The sequence below is a fragment of the Argiope bruennichi genome, chromosome 6 (assembly GCF_947563725.1).
Source record: "Argiope bruennichi chromosome 6, qqArgBrue1.1, whole genome shotgun sequence".
NCBI lineage: Eukaryota > Metazoa > Arthropoda > Arachnida > Araneae > Araneidae > Argiope > Argiope bruennichi.
Window position 1 is genome coordinate 41,236,928 of NC_079156.1, and position 23,054 is coordinate 41,259,981.

A 23,054-nucleotide genomic window follows, 5' to 3' on the forward strand; every position below is an offset into this window, starting at 1 on the left:
ATAAAGTCTGCATGTGAAAATAAATATCTTGCTAAATTTAGCTAATAATATAACATACTGTAATTAATTTCATAAGACAAGCAATCAGTGAAAAGTCTCTTTCCAATTAAACTACACAAAATTTGCGTTTACCACTTGTAATTTACATTAGTTCTAATCAATAGAATGATTAAATATTATATATTTACATATAAATATTTTATATTTGAAATTTTTATAATATTTTTTATCAGTCATATAACAAATTTTTTTATAAATTTTCAAGCAATGAAATACTTAGGAAAGTTTTCTTTGATGAACTGATATGTATAAAACATGAATGTGATACATTTAAGATTGAAATCAGAAATATACTTACAACACTTGCATTATTAATCGGTTCCTTTTAACAATGGATTCTCACTTAATAATTCCTTCTTTTCTGAATACTGAGGTAAAGCAGTTTTGAATCAAATAACTTAAATAGGATACAAATAATCCTACAAAAATAACATTACGATTTTAGTAAAATAAGACCATTTAACACATTTGATGCAGCTGCAATTTGCAGTGATGACTTTAAATCTTTGCGACAAATTTTATTTAAAAAAAAATCACCTAGGGAGCAAATGGATACTATTCACCACACTACATGATGGTCTACTATGTTTTCAAAGGCAAATGTGCTAAAATGAAACATTATACGACTCTGTTTGTATAGAAATAGAAGTGAACCATGTATCAATGAAAATAAGAAAATATTTAATGAATGACTTCTAACAGAATTTTAACTAAATATAGTTAATACAGTTGTAACAGTTAATTGATAATATTCCCTAGTTGTAATATATCATGGAAGCCACCAGAGTAGGGATGAAACACAAATAAAACATAAAAAGAAAAGTCATAAAAATTATCAGAAGTTTTAAAATAGTTTTGAATGAAAAATCAAATACATAAGACAAAACATCAAATTTATAAGACAAAAATATCTAAGGATTTTGATATGTTGAAGGTATAATTTGAGACATCAATAATTTGACATGCTAGCCTATATTATAATTTTTCTAAGCAATGCATTTTATCTGGCAATTTTTAATGAAGAATCTTAAAATTATAGTAGACTTCAGACTGAAATATACTTAATATGTTTTGCAATACCAAGTTAAAAAACAAATATATGTAGCTTTGTAAACATACTTGTAAATTATTCAGCAAAATTATCTTTAAGCATCCTGATGTAAAATATTATTCTTTAAAAAAAAGTATTAATGGCAGTCTCTTTTAAATATGAAATGAAGTTTCTTTAATAATACTATAAAGTAATGACAAAACCATTAATGAGAATTCATTGGAAAATATTTCCACAGATAATTATTTGAAAAAATTAGCCATTAAATACATAAGCTTTAATTTATTGAATCATTTTATTTAAACATGAAAAGTTTTATGGAGTTACTTTTACAAATAAATGAAGAAAAACAAAATAACCCAAGCCATTTAAGAGATTCTAGAATTCATAAATATAAATAATTTTTATATATAGCCCTCATGAATTATAGATATTAAAAATGTTAGTTGAACATAAGTCATCCCTATAAGTTTTTTAATAATCTATAACAACCTATATCATGCATAATTTAGCACATGATTTCATTTATTAAAATAAAAAATTTTAAATGTATTAAATAAATAAAAAAGTCACAGATGCTAACAATTATTTAGACTAGACAGATATCAAGTGATGTAAATGACATGAACTGTGCCATTAACAAAAGTTTTATGAATTTATCAACACCAACAGACACAACAATGTATAAAAATAGCTAAAATCTTTTATATATAAATGGTTCCAATAATTGTATAACATTAATAAAGGAGATTAAGCCTTTCCAACAAAAATAAATATAAATCCTAAAACTAATATATTAACAACTCAAGCAAATAAATAAAATACCACAATAACTCAAAGTACCAAAAAATAGTTTTTGAAAATACATTAACAAAAATAATGAATATGAAATCAATGCAAATTTGTTATTACCTTCTACTAATAATAAAGAAGTAATAGATTTTTATTAAAAAAACATTTAAAATTATCAGTGTCAAATTTCAAAGTACTAGTTACATCGAGAGTAAACATATTATACAAGAAAATTACAAGAACAATTTAAAACAAGTCATTGTAAAAGTATGTTTTTTTTTTTTTTTGAAAAACATCAAAATGTTTTCAAATTTGCAAAATTTTAGTCAATGTGATTACTCAATACTTGATTGCAGGAGAAAAACTATAAACAGAAATAGCTCAGCTATTATATATATATAAATATATATATAAAAAAATAGCTATTACAAAAAATTTGGTTGCTTCTAAAATAATATTTTATTTACATAAGATGTCCCAGCACTTAGATTAAATATATTCGAATATTTAAAACAGTTTTCACAAAACAATATCAAATAGTAGAGAAGAATTAAAAAAAAAAAAAAAAAAGCACCACCTAGTAAAATGTGGGAGAGGGAACTAATCAAAATATCAGTAACAAATGTCTGTTCAAAAAAGTCATTTTTTGGTTATTAAGGAATTGCATTCTTTTTTTTAACTGATTACCAATTAAAAATGTAATAAAAATGAATCATCATATATAAGTGCATGCTCATAAAAAGAAATTAGAAAAACAAATAAAAAAGTTATTCAACCAATCATACATTATTATTTCCTCAATTGTGGAGTTCTATTATTCTTTCATTAATGCTATTTATATTTTATATGCATTTATGTGTATATTATTACGCTTATTATATATGTTATATTATGCAAATGTGTCTTTTTCAATTTTTAAAAAATAATAAACACAAACTGTTTACTAAAGAAGGTAACTAGTACATAAGAATTTTGCACTGATATTAATATATTCAAATTTAGTTTTAAAAAAATAAGCAAGAAAGAAAGATTATGTCAGAAATTCAGATATTTAAAAAAAAATTATAACCAGGAAGATATTACATGGAAAATTCATTTTGCAAGCATTTTTTAATGATGGTAATAAAATAAGTTGTTTCACTGTTTGAAGCAAAATTTTCAGTTGCTTCTTATTAACATACAAAACTACATGAAGATAGCATTTCACGAACACATCAGGTGGAATACATTCACAATAACTTTGCTTAAAATCTCAAAACATTTTAAACATTTCATTTACAAAACAAATTATAATTAAAAAAATATCACAACAAAACATTTTTGATCAAGATTCTTTTACATAGATCACCTTCAGTTGAACACAATTCATTGATCTAATATTTTTGTACTTAACATGCTGCACATGAGAAAATAGATTCCTCAGTCAACATTTGACACATCAGAGCTTTCTAAAAGCAAAACTGGTTCGTTTGTCATTTTCAAATGTATTAAAAATTTAAGATTTAAAAAAATTCAGAATGCAAGAATAATAATAATAATAGAATTAAGAAATAACCATAGTTTAGCACATTTAAACTTCAGTATAAGATAATATTTTAATTTTTTTTTATCAAATGGATTTTGTCAATTACTACACATAATTTTTCCAAGATCTGACATATTTGAAATATTTATACTATTAATTAATGGAATTGACATTATTTCAGCAAATAAGCATTTGAATGAGAGTATGTAACAGATATTAAATACACATGCAATACAATGCATTGATTAGCGGATTTTAATAAGTTACTTCAGTTTTATCTTATAATGAAGTTTAAAAAAATGCCTCAGATATTATTCTATTTAACATATTATCAAATTATGGTTCCCGATTAAAAAAAAAAAGTTTGAATTTTAAAGGTTTCACTAAAAAAGATCTGTTATTCCTCATCATAATCAAAAATTGATATTCACATTCAAACAAAATTTGATTATCCATGAAACTTTTAATAAACCTCTTTATTTAATATTTTTGATATCATGGTGAAAAGATCAAATTTTCACTTCGTTCATCAGACATAGAGACAATAATATTTGCTAAAATGAATCAGCAGTGTGATGAACGTAGAAAAAATCTGGTCCACTGTCATTGATATATGTATATAAAAAAGATTCATCATCGTAATACCTAAATATAAATGATGCCCTTAATTCAATTCTAAATGCAAATGTCCTTCAAAATATAAAAAAATAAGATATATATCTAGCTTACATATGACACACATACAACCTGCTCTCACAAGTATAGCGAACAATTCAGTCCCAACCGTACAACATTAACATAGTCTTGGTGCAACAATGTTCCCTAAGGAGATATGCTACCGTAAGGCAAGGCATGCCTTAATAATACCAGTAAATTTATGGTCTAGAAATAAATACAACATTCTAACAATTCCTGACTGTCAAGTAGTGCGCAAAAAAGCAGGATCAACAGATGCGACTTTTGCCGTTAGAAATGCATGCATGCAATATAGAAGAGAAGAGAGCACTTGGCATTCAACTTCCTAAAAGCAATTGAAAAGCTCAGTATTGCTTAAAAATGCATTTTTTTTTTCAAATGAAAAAAAAAAAAATAATAATTAAGTGATACATGTATGAAATTACATACCAAGTTAAATGATAAATAAATAAAAAATTACAACAACTATACACATTACAGTGATGCATCAAATCTGTTATAACATATTAAAACTGAATTTTTTTTTTTTATCTTAGATACTGCACCATTCATAGCAATTACTTTTTATTGAAAATCACTGCTCAGTTTTCTTCATTATTATACTTAGTGGTAGATTTCCCAGAAAAAATTGCCCAGATCCATTGGCTGAAGAGAATTATAGACAGACAGATTAAAAAAAAGTTATTAACCTAGTTGCCTTAGAATTTGTTGCTGGTATTTCCACAAATTCTATTATTTATAAAATATTAGGTCAATATTAATAGTATATTAAGTATAAGTACCTTATATGACCCAATATATTCACTTAGCAATTACAATATTTATAAAAACTGAGAATTTGCTTTAAAAATATTGAGTACAAACATGATTACAAAGCATGTACCAGCCATAATTAAAAAAAAAAAAAAAAACATTTTTACAAAATTATTATAAAATTAAAAAAACACCTAAAATAAGATGTTTATTGAATTAAAAATGTAAAACTGAATTAGTTTATTTAAAAGAGTTGCTTCATAATATGCTTTGTCTAGAATCAAACTATACCTAGATTCACCAGAAATTACACTAACAATCAATCTTTGCAAGGTACATTTAATTTCTCAAGATAAATTATTTTTGAAATCAGAAATTCATTATTAACATAAAATTAAAGTTACAATATTAGTATTAATAATAATAACATTAGTGACATTAATAAGGATAATATTAATAATAACATTAATAATAATAATAAACTGACTGATACTCTTTTAACCCTGAATGAATCTTATATAATAATTTATTAATTATCCTCCAGAAAAAATGATTTTTTAAGAATTTATATAAAATGTGTGGCCAGTGGATAAACTTAAATATTATTTTAGCTTGAAACTAGTATGTTATCAAAATGCTGTAAGAAAAAATTTGATTTATTGAAAAAAAAAAATGTCCTAAATTTTACTTTGATAGCTCCATGGTAGTAATTTCATAATTTATAAGCACCATTTACTTTGACAATGATAATACATCTTATTCCAAATGATAAAAATAATCCATTCTTACATTTAAATCATTTTAATTTTATAAATAAAGCTATGTGTAAGGGACTTCTTAATTAGGTCTTGTACAAAAAGGCATTCAACATAGTAAATTCCATAAACACAAGATAGACATTTTTTCGTCAATTCTATTCAAAAAACATCTAACATATTTTTACTTAATTAGCTGCATCAATTTTTACAAAAAATTCAAATATGATAATTTTTCTTTAAAATGTATTATATTTAATTTTTAGCAACAGATTCAAAATTTTTGAAAACTCACTATAACCATGTCTTAGCCAAGAAAGTTGGTTACATATTTGAAAAAGCACGAGACACTTCAAATAAAAGAATATTGAATAAATAAATAAATAAATAAACTTATAAGATATATATTTATACAATAAAGACATTAAATTTCATTATGAATTTTATCTAAATTGACTTAAAGTCTGTTCTAAAAATATCATTAATACATCTGTAATATAAATTACCAGTAGAAAAAGAATTACAATAAATAAAGAAAGAAAGGAAAAAGATCTCACTTCTGATTCGATTTCTTTCTTTTCAGGATCTTGGAAATTTAGAGTTAATTTGGTTTTACCATCATCTGATGATCCTTTCAATTGAGAAAATTTATACCTCCATGCATAGCACTATAAATAATTAATAACATTTTTTTAAATGCAAAGCATGAAAAGAAAACTAGTAAAATGAATAGTAAGCTATATTTCAATTTCATTATTATAATTATAAATGTTTTTTTTTTTTTGTATCAGAGAAATAATTATAACAAATAAATAAGGGATATACCTTTGATTCAGTATCATACAAGGCAAAGCCCATATTCCAATCTAATGTTAAGCCACCGGTTTTACTTTTATATAGAACAGAAAATGTTTTACTCTGGGAAAAAAAAATAACAATGTTTAGTTGTTTTTTTTAAAGTATATATAAGAATACAGAAAACAGGGAGAAAGGAATTTGAGAGAATTTATTAAACAATGTGTTTTTTAAAGGGAATTAAAAGAATATTAAAAGATTTTTTTTTTCTTGTTCCAGTATTGAATGTTATACATATTTTAACTTAAAACAAACAGAAAGCAAATAAAAGCTGAATTATATTGAAATTAAAGTACTTTAACAAACATTGTTTTATAGTTCAACACATATAGCTAAGAAAACAAAGTCATTTTTAATTTTTTTACAGTAATTAATTACAAAAGTGAAACAATTAATTAATAGCTGGTGAATCAACAGGGAAAAGGAAATTATGGATAAATAGATTCATTTACAGATATCATCATTATTCTAAAATTATTAAAATTTACACCACAAAATTTGATAATACTGTGAAAATACTTCACTACAAGAGTTTTCAAAATATTAAAATAGTTTCAACCATAATTAATATTAAAATAATAAATGATAATGAATAAAAAATGTTTATTAAGAATAGTCCAATTTAAAATGCACACAAAAAAAATCCCTAAATAATAATTTTTTTAATTGTATTCATCATTAGCATACTGCTGTTTTACAACCGAGTCTAAAGATAAACATACTGATAAGCATTCAGTTTTTTTTTTTTTTTTTTACTATAATTAACTAAACGATAAACATTTTATTGTAATAAAACTACAAAGAATTTTAATTGAGACTATCAGAAAAATATTAAAATAAAAATAAATAGTACCCCTAATCTAGTAACTGCATTATAGGTAGCTCTATGCCACCCGTTCTCTATCCTAAGTAATTCATTTTTAGTTTCAGCACACATATAATGAGTGTCCGATACTCCAGTGTGAAGCATGAAACAATGTTGCCGCTCATCTAAGAGCTCAGTATCCTGCAAGTAAAATTGTAAATTTTGTTAAAATTTCTTGAATATAAGAGAGAATACTAAACAATATAGATAATAAAATGTCTAAAAGACATTAATAATTATACAAAATTCATTATATAATACAGAAAGTGTTAATTTTGTGCAGTAAGAGATTTTTAAATAATCAATAATTTTAAATCAAAAGATAAAATTTATTGAAATTAAATGCCAAATCTGCATTTCTATGAAATCAGTGTCATTTAATTGAACTATTTATTTTTACAGGCAACATAAACATTACCAGTAAAATCCACAAAAGTTGATCACATACCTACTTAAATCAAAACATATAAAATAGAAATAAAATTTACTGAAATTTTATCAAAAAAATAGAAGTAATAGCTGATAATAGCATAATGGATAATACATATATCCATTATGCTATTATCAGAGAGGAAAAAATTTTAAAGGTCAATGTGATGTAAATGTATCAAGGTTCAGATTAACTAGTGTGTTGTTCATTCTCAATATAAAAACATATTGAAATGATAATAAAAAAATCCCAACAAAAAGAATGATTTTATAATTGCTGATTAAACTTAAAATAAGAGAAATAGCAATAGCACTTTATTTAATACATAACTGGAAATCTAACAATAATTAGTACCAAATTATTATTGAAAAAGTTAACATCTCCAATACACAACAAAAAAAGTATACAAGGAAAAAGAAACAAAAAAAAAAAAAAAAAAAAAAAACCCTGTTTAAAGATAATTAAGAATGTAGAAATTTTTTTAAACAATACAGAGGCATTTTAAATAACCCACAAGTTTAAAATATAAGAAACTTCAAAAAATATAATGGTAAGAACCTACTGACAGATATATATATTGAGCCTATCTAATTTTCCGCTTTAAAAAATAACAACATGCAGATATTTTTACAAACTTATTATTTGTAGTGAAGAAATCAATGAAATAAAAATTACAAGAACAAAAACAATTAAAAAACCAGTTTAAAAACATTTTTATATATAAAAACTAAGCAATTAAGTTTCATTCTGAACGTAAAAGAATTTTTTTTAACTACAATATTAAATATGCAAATTCAATAATATTTTTATTTGAGTGAGATTAATCAGATGAGTATCACTTTAAATTAATCACTGCATCTCAAATTGTTATTTCTTATTTCTTCTCTTTCTTTAAAATAAAACTAATTTTGATAATTCACTTCACTATTAATTGGAAAATAATTTCTAGATTATAACAGAATCATTACAAAAGGAAGATACTAGGTAATTAAAAATCATGAATAGCTTTCATTCATTTCGCTGCTAAATCATTTTTTGAAACAAATTTAATTCATTTTCAAGTAGAATAAAATTCCATTTATTAAAATTTTTTTGTTTTGTTTTGTTTATTGTAATTCTTTCTTACTAAAGTCTTGTATGAAAGAAAGAGACAACACTATTATATAATAAAATTCAATAGCAGAGATACCTTGCATACACAATTAAATTTATAACCATCAAATTACATTATTATTAGTTTTTTTTTTATGTGAATTACAAATATAACATTTAAATAAAACAACTCATTCAATGGCACCATGTTCTGCAAGATAAAAAATATACTTTATAAAAATACTGTACAAAACTAGTTGAAATTAAGGTAATAAAAGATGGTAATTAATGTAATAAAGACTTTCCTACCTTTAAAATTTTCAACATGGCTTGATAAACTTTGAACACATTAGGACAACTAGAAAGTGACTGTACATTGCTCTGAAAAAATAGAATAAATAAGATTACATAACAGAAAAGAAAAAAAAAATATTCATCATCTTTGTCTAATGTTAGAGAAATAACAATCTAAATAATCCATGCCAAAGATAATATTTATACATTTTTAAAAACTATGATATAGAAATTCTTGCATACTCACAGGAGGTGTGTCAAATATATACAATTCTGCTCCTTTCAGAGCTAGGAAGCGGGGTTGCCATTTGTACCAAGGCTGAGGGGCTGACGCCCCTTCACTTACCCAACCCATGTACAGAATCTAAATTAAGTATAATAAATTCAGTTTTTATACAAATAATACATCTCAAGAAAAATTTAGCTGAACTCATAAGCTAATAATATAATATATACCTGATCAGGTTGAGGTAAAGATTCATTAAAGGTCTTTATCTAAAGAAAATTAGATGCATAATTAAATATTTGTAAACATATGCAAGATGAATTTTGAAGAATAATTTTAATGACAGATACTAATTTATAAAAGGATGTATTAACTAGAAATGAAATTGAATATTTGCACTAATTAAATTATAATACATAAGATCTATTTGAAAAAAAAAAAAACTCTAACCTAAAAGTCTTTTATATTCTTTTAATAGTGATATTACTAAAGATTTATCTTTGGTAAAAGAATTTTTTAAAAATTCATATACCAATTTCATGGTATGCATTACCACACAAAGAGAAGCAAATGAAACAACAATAAAATAATTTTTAATGTATCAATATTGAAACTCCTTAAACTACATATCACAATCTTAAAATGAGTAGATTAAGCAAACTATGGATTATTAGATTAACTCTGACTTATTAATTCTTTTTAGTAGAAAGTGGTAAAAATAACAAATCAATGTAATCATAATTTTATAATAAATAATAAAAAATGTTTTGAATCACATTTGCTTACTTTATTTTTATGCATTAAGTGCAATATACAGAAAAATAGGGAAATTTTAAAGAACCTTTGATTGAAAACAATATAAAATTCATAATAATCTAATCTGTCTAATATAAAACCATAAAAGTTTTTTAAAAATTGTTCAAAGGAAAAGAGACACTCTTAAAGTTTAGAAAATTTTGGAGGAAAAATATATGAATCATAATTATGTATTATAAGTAAAAAAAAAAAAAAAAAAAAAAAATGCGAAGTTCTATTAAAAAATAAGTGAACAAATAAAATCCACAATCTAAACATAAAGAAAAAGAAATACATACTTGTTGTGCTGTCAGCTGCAAAATATTTGTAGAAATATGTTTTATCCATTCTGATAACATATTAGCGTCATCACAATGCACTACAGCTGAAGGTTTACCTTCCTGACTTCGTATCTCAAAGGCATTGGGTCTAAGATCAAAATATTTTAATTTAAACAACTTCACACTTACAGTTCCTTTTTTATAACCAGATATATGATTAAAGCAAGATTTGAAACTTTTATTAACATCATCAGAAACAAAGCATTTGAAATGAAAATTTTGTTTACAATGTAGAAATAATACAAAATAGAATTATCAATGTTAAGATAACATTTTCGCACGAAGTTGTTTCCTATAATTTAACTTTATAGATAAATTTCTTTTCCACATAAGATTAAATATTATATGCTTTAGAAAAATTTTGCAAATATAATTTCGTGCCAAATATTAAAGTTTATTTAAAGTGGAATACACAGTATTATGAAGGGCAAGGGAAAAGAAAAAAAAAATTCTTATTATATATATATGTGGGTGTGGGTGTTAACATAATTTAGTAGATTCAGGTAGTAGAAAATTTTTCTTATATATACATATATATATAGGTGTGTGTGTTAACATAATTTAGTAGATTCATGACCAAAGATAATTTACAAATATAATTTCATGCCAAATATTAAAGTTTATTTAAAGTGGAATACACAGTTTTATGAAGGGCAAGGGAAAAGAAATTTTCTTATATATATGTGTGTAAAAAGATTAATAATTAATAAAAATTAAAATTATATAAAAAGATTTTCTTATAAAATTATATAATAAGATTTTCTTGTGTGTGTGTGTCACAATAAAAAGGCACATTTTCCCTCAATGATTTTATAATGAGATTTTGTTAGGGATTTCTGTGACACATTTGGTCTTAGGAAAGAGAAATCCTAGTATCTTTAAAAGAATTTTCTAAGCATTAAGGATTTTAATCCCTTCAGTTAGAGCATGGGAACCATATGAACTCACAATTTTTCAGAGCGTGTGTAGCATTAATTAAATAAAAAATTAGGAATTATATCAGGAAATAGGAGAGCATTTTAAAAAGAAGTTAATATGGTCTAAATTAAAGTAAAAATTTGGAAATGAATTAATATTTAAATTGGATTTAAAAATATCATTATATATATACAGGGTGTCTCTGAATTCATGGACCAAACTTTAAGAGTAGGAAAAATACATATAAAAAAACAATTCTTGTATAGCAATATGGAATTGGAAATAAAAAGTATCAGTACACCAATCAGCTGTTAGAGGCTTCCAGATCTGTATCGATGTTGGTGGTGGCACATTTGAGCACTTACTGTAATATTATTTCTCAACATTTTTTGTTTTTTTCCACTAAAACTTTCCATTTCTGACCCCTCATTGCTATACAAAAAATGCTTCTTTACAGATATTTTATCTACCCTTAAAGTTTGGCTCATAAATTCAGAGACACCCATATATATATATATATATATATATATATATATATATACACAGTCCACCCTAAATATACAGATGCATTAACAATACTGTGTTTATACAAATAAACAAAACATTGAGAATAATCCAGTTATCTGTATTAAAATTCCTTATAAGAGAGTTTTGATCTAATTTGATATATTTGACACAAGGTCTTAAGTGGGATAAGCCCGTGTCAGATTTGGAATTAAAACATAATTCTGAATATCATTACAGGAAGAAAGCAAATCTAATTTAACTCTATGTTGGGAAAAACTACTACAAAACTGCATTCTTATACTAAATATCTGATATTCTAATATTAAAAAAATGCTAGTGTGCATTAAAGTACATGAATACGTTAAAATGTTAATTTTCACTCAATATGAAAAGGCATTTAAGATCAGAAATTAAAGCAATGTATAATAATAGTTAAATGGTCAATATGTCCACAATTTAACTTTAAATAACAAACAAATTTATTGTTTCTTTTATCAAGCAAAATCAAGAAAGAGGGAACTGCTTTTCTGTAAGATCTAAAACAAAATATATCCTTAAGCAAAAAAAAAAAAAATCAAAAGTTAGTTACGTATAAACATAATGCTTTTTTTAGATAGGCATATGTGTTAATATAATTTGTTAATATGTGTTAATATAATTTAAGCATTATATTTGATGATGCATAATAACAAAAATACTTTAATATTTGTGTTCTCATAAGAGACAACAATAAACCAAATTTTAAAGAGATTTGAAAAATATTTATGAAATATTTAATCTGTATCAAATTATTTGATTCAAATAGACTGAAATTACTTAAAATTCATCTCCAAATGAAAAACTGTTGAACAGGAAACAGACAAATAAAAAGTATTTTTTCCAAACTGTGAACTGAGTTGCTTTTTCTATTGCAAAAAATAGTTACTGAAAAGCATTTAACTGAAATATTTTTAATCTAATAGAATATACATTACAATAATTTTTCAACTATTTTAGAGAATAAAATGAAAATTAATATAGAGATATAATTCAAACAATTGTACTAACTAGCAGATCAGACATTATTAAAATATACAGTAAAAATTGCAAAAATCTATTTATGGATATTTGATACAATGCATACAAACCTTAACTTATCTGTATCTAGCATATATCTAGTCAAATAGGCCATTAACAAATGAATTGTCATCACATCAACCCATCTTCTTTCCATTTTTGAAGCTCCTTGTGGTGTTTTTGGGCTTTTCTGACCCTATTCAAGAAATTTGCAAATAAAAAATATGAAAATTAGTAAATTCTTATAAAATACCTTATTGAAATATGTACATTTTACTATCATACCATTTGCGCAAAATAATTATATTAGAACTATATATGCTAGTTATTAGAACTATATACTACTTTGGCGACTAACATGTTTGTCCAGATTGAAATTTTAGGTTATTAAAAATACTGTAGAATGCATGTTTTTTTTTCTTTTTTTAAAATTCACTTTGTAATTTGATAAGACTGAAAAACATGACTTTAATTGAATAAATCAAAACAAATTATAACATGCACAAACATTATAAAATAAAAGTGGAAGTGAAAATCCCACTTCAACTAAAATCCTTCCAAAAATGAATACTTTAATAAATGAATTAGAATTTTATAATATTAAAAATTGTTACAAATTGTGTATTACATTTAAAAATTCATTAAAAAACAATGTATGGAAATAAAGTTGATATCATTAAAAAGATAATTTTTTTTAAAGATAATGCAAAGATCATTTTTGTGAGATAATAGTTTTGTAAGATAAGATCATCAATTAACATAGGTAAGTCATAGCGATGACTCCTCTGATAATGGTTTGAGCCTATTTTCAAGTGCCATTTGGACTTTGCTTGATGCCTATTTTTTTAATTTCTTTTACATCTGCTTTCCTCAGAACAAACAGTTTTTTTAATGAACCCTATCCAGAGTGTTTCTAACAACATTTTGCAGTTTCATTAATTAGAAGCATTGATTTAATTGTAATTGTAAATACATTCAAAGAAGCAGTCTGAAATATTTGTATAACAATTTGTTTACTTTTGATTGCTGGCATTCAGCAGTAAATAATAAGTGATTTCTGTGCAACATAATGTTAATATTATATATATGTGTGTGTGTCTCTGTGTGTATAATAGTATAAAAATGAATTCAAAAAAAAATTATAATAAATAGCTATTAGATAAAGGAAAAAATAAGGTACAGATTATTGTTATGAATCCAAGCATTCAACTTTAACTACAAGAGGGAATAGAGAATATCCAAGTCAAATGCTATTCCCTCAATCAGATAATTCAAACAATAAAAATCTTTCTAAATAATCTTATGTGCACAAAAACAGGGAAGAAAATATAGAAACCAGATTTCTTTTTCCTCAGTATGAGATAAATCTCATTATATGAAATTTAATAAATAATGGGTTGCCTTTCCACCATCTTTTTTTTATTAAGTAGAACTGTTTTGAATTTAAGACATAAAATAATGAATACATGTAGGCCATTATCAAAAAATATTATAAGTAAATCATAGTTGACTAAACACAAGCATTTGAAAAAAGAAAATAGTTTACACAGTATGTGATAATTAATAATGTTCGTTTTTAAATTCAATAGGAAAGGATGGATTTAGCATGGATTTCCAAGCACAATATTAACAGCAAGTTTAAGATATTGTATTAAATGACCAAATTTCTAAAATTACATTTAGAGCTTATAATTATTGCACAATTCTTATCAGATGAACAAATTATTATGATAAGAAAAATAAATACATAAGGATTTAAAGAAACATTAAATTGTTTCCTAGATTAGTATAAAAATGAATATGAACTTTTGCACTTTGAATGAGTGAATCCAAACTTTAATTGTTCATTTTCCCATTAAATTTAAGTATAACAAAGTAATTTAGAATCTACTTAAGTCAAATTTTAAATTACAAATTAAGAGTGTAAGTCTCCCAGAAGCCAACATAATAAAGTTCATTTTAAAAAAAAATCTTTTCTGATTTTTTTAGTAAATTTCATTAGAATAAAAATATCTTATTTTGATTTTTTCCACAGCTAGTGCACAATTAGAAATTATTAATGTATAAAAGATAATAATTTTCTCAATTTTTGTTTTTTTGAGCTTAATTGCATTGGCTTATGTTTAACAAAATATTAATCTTAAGAATTCCTTAACAGAATTACTAAAAACAAATTAATAAAAATTTGCCTTCTAAAAGTTTATTACCACTTTCCAGTCATCTTCATCTTTCAGCTTGTAGGTTGGATCCTCACCTGAAACTGGTCTTTCCTTAGGTCTTTGAACTAGAAAAGAAAAGGAAAAATTGTAATTGTGAAGCAGCAAGGTAATAATGTGATTCATTTGAAAGTGTGTAAAAGTGAAAGTAAAGTGATCCTGCAAAAAAGTCATTATAGAAAAATTTCATTACTATTGTAATGAAATTTACTATTTTCATTACTATTGTAATTGTAAAAAGTGAACTTTCAAAAACGAATATAATGAAACAAACAACAATTGTTTATTCTTCATTTATGATCAATATTATTTTAAAATTAATTGGAAAAAGTTAATTAAAAGCAATTAATACTGAAATTTTAGAAGTTAAACCATTTCACAAACTGATCAAAAATATAAGAAAATAATTTAGTTACAAAATGAATCATAATCATATCCATTGATGTTTTTCTAAATGTCAATCAACGATACTTATTAATTAAAAATAAATTTATAAACTTCATAAAATAATTATTAATACTTGTAAATTTCTGAATGAAATAAAATTTCTTAGCTTTAATCTGCTAAAAATACATTCACAAGAAACATATTCATAAAACAATTTTTTAATGAAAAAAAATGCCTATAGGAAGCAACTTACAAGTTTTTGCTAAAAAAGGAAGAGCAGCTCTGCAATGCTTCACCCGCAATGTTACTTCATCTCCAGCGGTTCTCAAAACATTCACAGCATCATCATGCTTTACATTTTCAAGACTGATGTCATTAACCTACAAAATTTTTTTACAATTTCATCACTTCATTTTGACATAAAATATAAACTGGATAATTATTGAAAGACATTAACCCCTTGCCTGCTGCAGGCGTATATATACGTCTCCCTAAGTCAATGTGTTAACTGCCCCTGGCGTATATATACGTCTCGCAACTATATACATATATATATACATGGTACTGGGGACCAAATCTTGCAAGTTATCCTCGGCAGGTAAGGGGTTAATCATGAATATAAATGTTATAATGCAGCAATTACTGCATATATCTCACTGATGCAGACCAATTTACAAAAAGTAAAATCAGTAAAATATTTACTTATTTGTTACTGATCAATACAATTTAAGGAATGCCTATAAATCAAATATAATTAAAAAAATAGTGCATAATATGTTTCATACAGAAAGGTAAAAAGATTTATAAAGATATTCAGAGAGATTTTCTTACCATTAAAATTGCATCCCCGACAAAAAGATCCCCAGTTTGATCAGCTACAATGAAATGAATTATTTACAAACTAATTCAACAGCTAAACATACTTGTAAATAGAATAAAAAGCTTTGAAAAACAGAGATAAATAATCAAAAATTACATTTTAAATTTAGATACAAATATGCATAGCAATTCAGAAACGTAATTTTATTTTGCCCATGCTTCAACCAAATTATATTTTCTACATATTTAAAATTAAAAGCATTTTAGATCATACATTAATAAACATTTACTAAGTATAGCTTGTTTCATATTAAAACTAGAGATGTGAAAGCATGCATACTAATAGAAAAAACTATTTTAACACAATTTCATGCACTTAAATATTTATATTCAAAAGAATGACAATATTCATGGAGCAAGAAAAGAATTTTAATATACTACTCATTGTTTTAGAATTGTTTGAATGTTTAAAATTTCTTTATAAAATCAATCAATAAATAAATATCATAAACATAACAATACATAAGAACCAAAATTAATTTTATACTTTAATCAAAGATAAAAAAATAATTACTTAAAAATTACAAACATTTTATTTATTCATTGAATATAAAAATGTAATTTTAAACAAGATTCACAAACAAGCTATAAAAATTAAGAAATAGGAAAGCATGATAAAGTCACTGATTTTAATGTATCACTTAAATTTACAAATTAAATACAAAAGTATAGACAATTTTTATAAACTAAACTAAAAAGAAAATGGAATAATAAATTTAAAATAACTGCTATTTTTTTTTAATTTCATGCAAAAAATAATTTATAAATAAATAAATAAATAAAATAATAAGCATGCTTTTCCCTATAACTAAAAAATAGATAACTCTATAATTATTTTATTTTTGGAAAAATATTCAAATAAGATTTTTAAAAAAATCAAGACTTTTAAAAACCAGTAAATAAAATATTAAAAATAAACAAAATTAAGAAACATACCAGCTTGATCCTTAAATATCCTAGAAATAAGAATTGGCAGCTTATTTTCTGCACCACCCTAAAATTATTATGTTTACTGTAATTAAGGATAAAAAAGAAATAAGATCAAATTAATAAAGTTACACTAAAAGTAGCAAACTTCTATGGATTTAATATCTTAAATGGGAATATTATCACATAAAAAATATATTTCTTCTTATTATTAGAAATATTAGTAAAGCTAAAGTATTACACATATATGCTACGGATTAGATAAATAATGAATTTATTTATTCCATAATCTAATCTATACACAATGAATTTAAAAAAATCATATTATTCATATAAATGGAACAATATTCTAAAATACTGTCACATTTTGGAACATCAAATACAATTTTATTGACAAAATATTTTAAAAATAGGAATGTGGAATAAAAACTTCTTTAATAATGAAATCTTATTTTTTAATGCAATAGAATTCAATAAGTTACCTTGATGCTTAAACCTAAACCACCAGGTTCTTGTCTAATAACTTTAACAATTCTTTCCTAAAATAAATATAAAAAAAGTATTTAATTAAATAAATAATCTAAATGATGTAAGAACAAATAAATGATTAAAAATAATGATTAATGAAAAAAATTTTTAAAGCATTCAATTTAAATAAATATTATTTAAATTGAATATTTTATTATTTAAAAAATACTTCATAAAAAATTCTATTAAAAACAAGTAACTTTATGAAACATAATATATCTTATGTTGATTGTCAAAGGAAAAAGATATTTCAAGTTTAATTCTACTAATCATAAGGTAGGTTACATATTTAAGTTTTAGTTGAAAAGATCTAGCCTTAATATTTAGTTTGATATAAAAAAGTGTACCCAATGTTTTAATTTGGGAGAGGGGGGAGGAGGCTCACAACTGAAGGAGTGAGTCACAATAGGAAATATATCTCTATATGTTTCTGAAAGTACCATATTTAAATAAAAAGAAGTAATTATAAAATCTACCTATAATGTGTCTGCTGGATTTTCAATTGACTTTATAAGATTTGAGTTAGTGGATTCAATTTAGGAAACAGAACATAACAAATAAATAAGAGTTTAAAAGGTACTTCAATAATAATTACAGTTAAAAAAACATATTTAGTAACTGTAGGATACAAGACAAGATACTGTCACCATTGCAATTCTGATGAGATTTGCCTCCAACTGGGAGCATACATGCCTTTATATTTTTGTAGAAATGCAGTTGCATAGTTTATATCAAAAATAAAACAATTAATAAGGTCTTATATTCTAGGATGTTTTCCCCTTAACTATATATTCTAAATTAAAACATTTCTTTATTATTTACTAAGAACTCAACTACATGAATTATTCCTGATTTTGTAAGTTTTTATAAGCTTAACCATCTCTCTTTCCCATCTTTTTGAACTTCATTCTATATAATTATAGATGCCAGTTTTTATGAAATTTTAAAAGGACACCATTTATTTATTAAACATGGTTTTAAATGATTGTATCTTGCTATTATTCATATTTTCAAATATATTAATACCCCCCCCCATACACACACAATTTATAAAGCCAACTTTTGCAAGCATAATTTGTCTTAGTTATTATTTTGTGGCAGGATACTTTCCTTTAAATACTTCTTAATAAATAATTTAAGGTAAATAATTTTCCACCAATGTTCAGCATATATATAAATATATAGATCCAGGTTTGATTATAACTTAATTTTTTCTCCGATTTCATAAATTAAAAAAAATTCATTTCTCAGTAGAGTTTATAACCCTACCTTTCACTGTGGTAACAGGATTGAACCTACTTTCATCATTCCATTGTCATTAATGATGTATGCTTAAAAAAAAATAAATGATTTACCTGAACATACTAACATATTAAAGGAAACTATTCCTCAATGACAAATTTCATTAAAAAGTTGATAGAGACCTAAAAATTTGATGTAAAGAGAAAATGGCAAATTTTATCGGATTCCTTGGGCTTTAAGTTTTCATATTCAAATACACATTATGACACAAAGATACATGAATAGAAAACTTTCTTTTTATTAAATTTAGAAAGCATTAAAATTTTAAATTCATCAAAATCCCCAAATAATTTTTTTGACAGCATATATGTCATGTAAAGTGATTCATTCGTGTTATAAACATAATTTAAAGGTGGCTATAGTTAATGATTCAGAAACCAGTTTATTTAAAGTTTTGACTTTTTTTATTTTTCTGAGATAATTTAGATACAATTCAAAATCATTCAATATATAACATACAAGTTCATTGAACAGAATAGTGACTAATTTGTAGATTTAGCAGGCTTAGGCAGTGCACATTATGAGACTTGTTTTTTAAAGATAGTTTAGTTTCATATTTTAGCATCTTTTTTACATGTAAATTATTTAGTTTAATATTATTTATTTTATTTTTGTGAACATGTATTTGTTTTTATTTATCTATTATGATTCCAGAATATCCATTATCCTTGCTTGAACACAATATTATCAAAATAGATGTTCAATTTTATAAATAATTTAATAACTAAATAAATATAATGAAACATATAATAACTTCCTCAATTATATTTGATAAAGTATTAATATTATTCTAATATTTTAATATTTATAGAATCTGTATCTTTTGCAAAATTATTTATTTGGACACAAGGAAAATAAAATTTTAAAACCAATCTGCCAATGATCATGTAGTGTTTAAAGCACAAGATGATAGTTTATTTATTTTTTTGTTTGTTTGTTTGTTTAAATTTCCTCACTTAATAACACTAAAGAATTCCTAGATTGGCAGTGTAAAGAAGAGGCTCAGGATGTTACTTGTACAACTAGAGTGATGTCCGACAGTTTAAAGTTACAATAATTAAGATTTTGGAAAGAACAGATAAAAGAAATCTATTTCAGTGTGCAAAGAATATAAGTATATAAATATATAGTTATACTTCAAAAAGTAAAAATAACATAAACACAACAAATAAAGTATTTTCATAAATTGGAGCACTCCATACAATATAAGATTTCATCTCATTACAAATAAGTAATATGTACTTGTGCATCACTGCTATCAAGGGAGATGGCTGGATTAGCAGGGGTAGATGGCAATCCCACAGGTACCATTTCTTCTTTCTGCAGAACTAACATATTGCTGCTCAACTGGAGTCTCATTGGCTGGGGACGACTCTTCCCATCACTGACCATTACCATACCAACCTTCACCTGAGTATAAAAATGATAGTCGTTATATGAGAAGAAGAATTTCCATGGCAACCACGATAAACCATTAAATAATGTATAAAAACTAGCCACCAAGATTAACTAAACTAAAAGCAACCGTACACACTTGCACTTTGGTAGGCTAGAGAAATTCTAGCTTGATGTTATTCTTGGGCATCATTTTAATAGCAGTCACATTGGAAATCTAGATATACCCAACTTTCTTGAAAATGTCTAGCCTTAGATTAAAAGAAATAATAAATTTAAAAATTAAACTGTCAAAACATTACTGTTATTAAAAGTACTCAGAAACGGATGATCAGCTTTGTTATGAATAAACATCTAAAATATTATGCCATAATAACTTTGGAATAACAGCTTGAATTTAGAAATTATCAGTTTCATTGAAATATTTTTAAGTTTTTTTAGCATGGTAGTTAAACTTTTGTTCATGAAATTTTAAATATATAATATTCACAATTTTTAAATAGATAGGCTGAAAATATAGACTTTTGAGAAGTGACACCTTAATCTTAAATATTATTCATGACTTGTTTTCTCCTTAGAGAACTCCTCAAGCATATCTTATAACATATTCATTATTTGGAATTAAGTCTTTAATCATGTTGTTTTCATGTTATTGCAAACAGTGTCATGTTATAATTAAGAGTACTAGCTATAAGAAAGCAGCGTTTTGTTCAAACATGGATAATGCACTTATTTGAATATGCGAAATTTCTATAAATGTTTTGAAAAAAGAAAGTCACCTTTTATTACATATTTAAATCATACAGCATATAGACTTAAATGCAGTTCTTATATTTCTTTTCTCTCCATAAATTTAAGAATATCAATAAAATTATTAACAGAGAAGTAAAATTACTATATTAATAATTTACATAAAAGGGTTTGGAAAGTGAGAGGGTGTATAATTGTCATGAAAAATATTTTTGCTACTGTTCTGCATTTCCAGGTCTAGAATGCCACATATGAAAGGGAGAAAAATTAATATTATATTCCAGAATTCATTTATCCTTGCTCATGGCAAAGCAGAAGCATTTAAAAAAATATCATCAATTAAAAATAATAAATCATGACAGTTCATGCAATTAGCTTAAAGTTTATAGGAAAATGTTTACAGTATAAATTTAACATAACTTAAATTTAAATTACATAATAAATCATTAGAGATTCTTAAAAAACTTCCTTATCAAATGATTTCATACTAAATAAGTTTTTTAATGTCTTATGATAGAAATATTTATGATTTACAACTTTAAAGTACGGCTGAAATAATGCGGAAAACAATTAAATAAACTCCCAACATAAAAACTTATATTTTAAAACAAGATTTATATAAGCACCCTTTGTAAGTACATGATACAAAAATTATAAGAAATATGTTTAGATCAATATTAATTCTTAAATATAATATCAGATGAAAGCTTATAACATACTTGAGCCATCTTCCGTAGCAAATTTAATATTCAGGTTTTTTGAAATACTTCATATTTTGAATTGCGGCAGCATACTGCTGTGAATTTATACGGATTCATCTGGGCACAATTCTAAAAATGTCAATTTACTACATGAATTGTATTCATTTATATTCTACATAATCGAACATTTCCAGTATAAATTGTCATAATGAAATAATTCTATACTCTTGCACAAAATTTAACATAATTATTCACAAACAATTCTACAACGATAAAAGTACTTATTGTTATTTTCACTAGATGATTCATGTCATAAGATTCTGTTTTATTTCATACACCTATTTTTGAAACCTGATACATTAAAAATGTTTCTACAACACATTTGTTACAAATTATTCGTTTTTGTTTTCATATGATAGAATTTCGTTGATACATTACTACTGTCTGTGGCGTGAATATTCTTTACATGCGCGCGCTATTGATTGGTTTAGAAATGGGCGTAGCTCCGCCTATAAGAATCCTCTCTTCGTCAATTTTTAATAGAATTGACTTGTTTTCGCACTAGAGCATTTATAAGGAAAATTTAAGAAAGAATCGAATTCTTCATTCGAAAAACCCCATTTACAAATACGAATTTACAATATAAATTGTAAAAGAATAAATGCCGTCACAATTTCATGCTCATAAATAGTATACATTCTTTATTTGTGGCATATTGCTACTCGATCTGTTATCTGTTTATACTATTAAATCTTTGGATAAAGCAAGTCAACCTGGATATGTCAATGCGTTAATATTTAATACTTTGTTTATATTATCTATTATTGAGTAGTCATTACAGAATCATAGATAATATAAACAAGATGATCTCATAAAAATCATTTGAATCAAACTTTTGAAAGTTTTTTAGGCCATTATTAGACATCGAAATACGATTACAACAAATAATTTTTCTCTA

General features: G+C 24.3%; 1 protein-coding gene across 1 annotated transcript; it reads right to left on the reverse strand.

Annotated features, from left to right (window-relative positions):
* Window positions 1-2,267: 2,267 nt before the first annotated feature.
* LOC129973037 (gamma-2-syntrophin-like) lies at window positions 2,268-22,526 on the reverse strand. Its single transcript, XM_056087393.1, has 16 exons — window positions 22,115-22,526; window positions 20,493-20,660; window positions 17,903-17,959; window positions 17,430-17,487; window positions 16,446-16,489; window positions 15,868-15,994; window positions 15,219-15,295; window positions 13,083-13,207; window positions 10,489-10,618; window positions 9,625-9,663; window positions 9,416-9,532; window positions 9,184-9,255; window positions 7,341-7,493; window positions 6,458-6,550; window positions 6,190-6,300; window positions 2,268-4,449 (listed from the first exon to the last, which is right to left on the reverse strand). Exons 1-16 carry the CDS (start codon window positions 22,121-22,123, stop codon window positions 4,348-4,350), a joined length of 1,482 nt encoding a protein of 493 aa, XP_055943368.1. The 5' UTR covers window positions 22,124-22,526; the 3' UTR covers window positions 2,268-4,347.
* Window positions 22,527-23,054: the final 528 nt, after the last annotated feature.

Coding starts and splice junctions, on each gene's coding strand:
- LOC129973037 (XM_056087393.1), bottom strand. Junction 9,664..10,488: donor TGCAGCTGACAGCACAACAA/GTATGTATTTCT, acceptor AATTTTCTTTAG/ATAAAGACCTTTAATGAATC. Junction 6,551..7,340: donor ATGCAGTTACTAGATTAGGG/GTACTATTTATT, acceptor TTTTTTTCCCAG/AGTAAAACATTTTCTGTTCT.